The sequence below is a fragment of the Contarinia nasturtii genome, unplaced genomic scaffold (genome assembly GCF_009176525.2).
Source record: "Contarinia nasturtii isolate CC-2019 unplaced genomic scaffold, AAFC_CNas_1.1 Cnas_scaffold_2740, whole genome shotgun sequence".
Lineage (NCBI taxonomy): Eukaryota > Metazoa > Arthropoda > Insecta > Diptera > Cecidomyiidae > Contarinia > Contarinia nasturtii.
The window spans coordinates 42,378-45,605 of NW_022200057.1; the positions used below are offsets into that span (position 1 = coordinate 42,378).

The 3,228-nt window shown below is 31.8% G+C and overlaps 1 protein-coding gene across 1 annotated transcript; it reads right to left on the reverse strand.

Moving 5' to 3' along the window:
• Nucleotides 1–640: 640 nt before the first annotated feature.
• Nucleotides 641–1,613, reverse strand: LOC116349016 (gamma-gliadin-like). The gene is made up of 2 exons (XM_031780268.1): nucleotides 1,506–1,613; nucleotides 641–1,335 (listed from the first exon to the last, which is right to left on the reverse strand). The coding sequence occupies exons 1-2, from the start codon at nucleotides 1,545–1,547 to the stop codon at nucleotides 724–726; spliced, it is 654 nt and encodes a 217-aa protein (XP_031636128.1). The 5' UTR covers nucleotides 1,548–1,613; the 3' UTR covers nucleotides 641–723.
• Nucleotides 1,614–3,228: the final 1,615 nt, after the last annotated feature.

A 3,228-nucleotide genomic window follows, 5' to 3' on the forward strand; every position in this document is an offset into this window, starting at 1 on the left:
AATTAACACCTCTGTAAAAAGTGAAATCAAAGAAATGTAATTGATACTGAGAATATTTCTTTTAATTTTAAACTTTTCAGAAATTGCAATAAAACCGAATACATCTTAATAAGCATTGATAAATCCAGATGGATAGAAGATAAATTTGTACATTTCAATTTTGTGACATTTATTAAAAATAGAGCGACTCTGCGTGAATTTAGACTTCAATTTTAGTATTTTAAATGAATAAATTCACAGCTCCAAAGTGAAACTGTACTCAATAAATGTGAAAAAATCGAAATTTGACTTTAGCCAGAGTTGTCAATGAACGAATTCGTTGCTACTGTTGTTCTTTCACTCATATATATTTCTCTTGGTCATGTTGATATTAATTTGTCAAAAATATTGTTCTATCACTGTTCGAATGGATACAAACACAAACGAACATTGTAAAAGATTCGTTTACAACTCTGACATCAGCTGAGATTAGATCCAGTTGAAACTTACTTTGAAGAATCTATAATATATGACAATTGCTTTTAAATGTTTGATTAAATGATTGAAATTCGAACAAACTTTTAACGAACTTCAAAAAAACTTTATTTTCTGAAAAAATATACTAAGATCAAATAGTTTTGGAAAAAGTAATAGAGTTGTAGTAAAGAAAGTTTAAATAATAATAATGTGATGGTAAATAATGGAAAATTTCATTTTTAAGTTTAAAGAGTTGAAGTTCCCAATTCAAAGTTGACCTTGACAAACTGATGCCATATATTGAATCGGAGTCATTGCCCACTGTAGGAAATCTATAAATGGATTCCCTGAAAGTCCAGCTTGAGCATTTCTTTGTTGTTGCGGTAATTGAGATGGCTGTTGTGGATTTGGAGGTTGTTGCGGTGGTTGCTGTTGTTGATTTGGAGGTTGTTGCGGTAATTGAGATGGCTGTTGCGTAAGTGGAGGTTGTTGCGGTGATTGAAATTGCTGTTGTGGATTGGGAGGTTGTTGCGGTGATTGAGGTTGCTGTTGTGGATTTGGAGGTTGTTGCGGTAATTGAGGTTGCTGTTGTGGTAATTGACTTTGCGAAGGTGAAGACCCTGAAGGAGGAAATGAAAATGGTGGTGGTTGAAGAAAAGATCCAAATGGACTTTGCGAAGGTGCTTGTGGTGCTTGTGATGTTGCTCCGGATTGACTTTGCGTTGGTGATGGCTGTTGCGTAAGTGGAGGCTGTTGCGATAATTGAGATTGCTGTTGTGGATTTGGCGATGCAAATGGATTCGGCCAAGATGTTTGTGACAGTGGAAAAAAAGATCCAGGTTGATTTTGCGCATGCGGAAAGCACCTCACTATTGACAGCTTTGAAATTATTGATAAAAAATTAATTGACTTTCACTTTTAGGCTTGAACGATTTAATCCCATATTGAAACAAAGAAAATTGTGAACTTTATTGATAAACTGTATTCTCGATCAAATTAAAAAAAATCCCGAGAATCAAATTAAAAAAAAATCAGAATAATTAACTCACCATCCGGCTAATCACAATAAAAGTAAAAATTGTGAACTTCATTTTTGCGTTTCAAGTATAAAACAATAGGTCGTATTTGGGTCACTGTCACTTAATGTATGACTATATTTCTGCGAAAAATGTGTCTATAAAATACATAAATTAACCTGCATCAGAAGCATTGACGTGGCGTGAAACATGGGCTGACTGCATGGTGCAATTTAAAAAAAAAATAATTTGTTCACCGCAAAACTCGGAAAAATTATTTATAAGATTCAAATAGAAACAAGACGCCGCAAGACGCAAATTGAATTCAAGAGAATACGTTTTCAGACCAATTGTGCATACATCTGTCATTAAACATACATTTTGTTTATTCTTAATGCATTTGCAGAGTTAACGTATATTGAACGTATTTTTTCCATCTTTACATTTTAATGGTAGCTATATTTATAGCAACTAATGGAAAAAGACAACGTAGTTTTACGGTTCGACACGCCACTTGTAATACGTCTAATTAACATACCGAACTTTCAGTACGCATCTATGTTTATGACAACCAACGACAATGGTCTATTGAATCTTATTAATTTTTGTTGCTAAAATAATTTTAAACAACTTTACATGCATGATAATAATATATAATTTTCTCTAGCTCAATCAATGTTACCGAATGCTGATTCTGTTTTTGAATGTGGTTGAAATGGATACTCCGACTCCAGCAGCTGAATCAAGATTTTTTTGGAACTGTATGATCGTAATGAGCTTTGCACAGGTCATTTTTTTCACACAAAAATAACATTCCGAGAGTTTGAAGAAATTCAAACAAGTAATTCTGACTGCGAGGGAAGCTATTTTCTAGTTGAGGAAATTGTTTTCGCAAATAATAATTTGAAATTTATTGATCCGTTATTGTTATTTATTGGTTGCTATCCAATGACTGCAGAATATTAGCTTTTTGTAAAAAAATCAATTTTTAATAGGTTTCGTATAAAAAGTGTGCCATAAATTATTTGCATCGCTAATCGAATGTCAGATTCAGCTTTTTCGTAAAGGATCGAGTACTATCTGTCAAAATATTTCCCCCTATGCCAAGCGAAATTAATTCGATATACGGCGCTGATGTAAATGTCACTCTGTCATTTCACAATAATACTTTTTTGGCTTGACAATATATAAGCTCTTCATTTAAAATGCATACACATTCAAAGTGAATCGTTGAAAAAAATATGTCATAAAATATTTTTCTAACATTTTTCATTAAAAAATTTATTAAAATTTTTTTTTTTATAAAAAAATTAATTTGTTTATAAATTACAATAATTTCAACAAAAAATGTTTTATCGATTAAATAAGAATCCAATGTAAATAGTAAAGACTAATGACAATGCGACACCTACATAGATTCTGGAGTTGACGATTTAAGGGGGGGGTAATTTGAGAAAATCTCCAGGGGCCCAATTTTGAAAGTCCATTCTATCCAGTGTAAATTTGCTTTCGGAAAAAAAGTTGAGACCGAAAAAAAATTTGAAATTTTTATTATGACATATTCCAGTAATCACTAATATTATTACATTATTTTATTAAAATTAAAGATACAAGTTTTTTTTCATTTCCACTTCATTAATATGTAATTAATTTGATGATTTCACAAAAATGATGGTTTCGGCAAGAATTTTTTTGCCTTATCCTCGACTTCTGTCAAAGATACAGCTTTGTTTCGGCGACCTTTCGGGTCATCCGT

Coding starts and splice junctions, on each gene's coding strand:
- LOC116349016 (XM_031780268.1), bottom strand. CDS start 1,547: ATGAAGTTCACAATTTTTACTTTTATTGTGATTAGCCGGATG. Junction 1,336..1,505: donor TTATTGTGATTAGCCGGATG/GTGAGTTAATTA, acceptor ATAATTTCAAAG/CTGTCAATAGTGAGGTGCTT.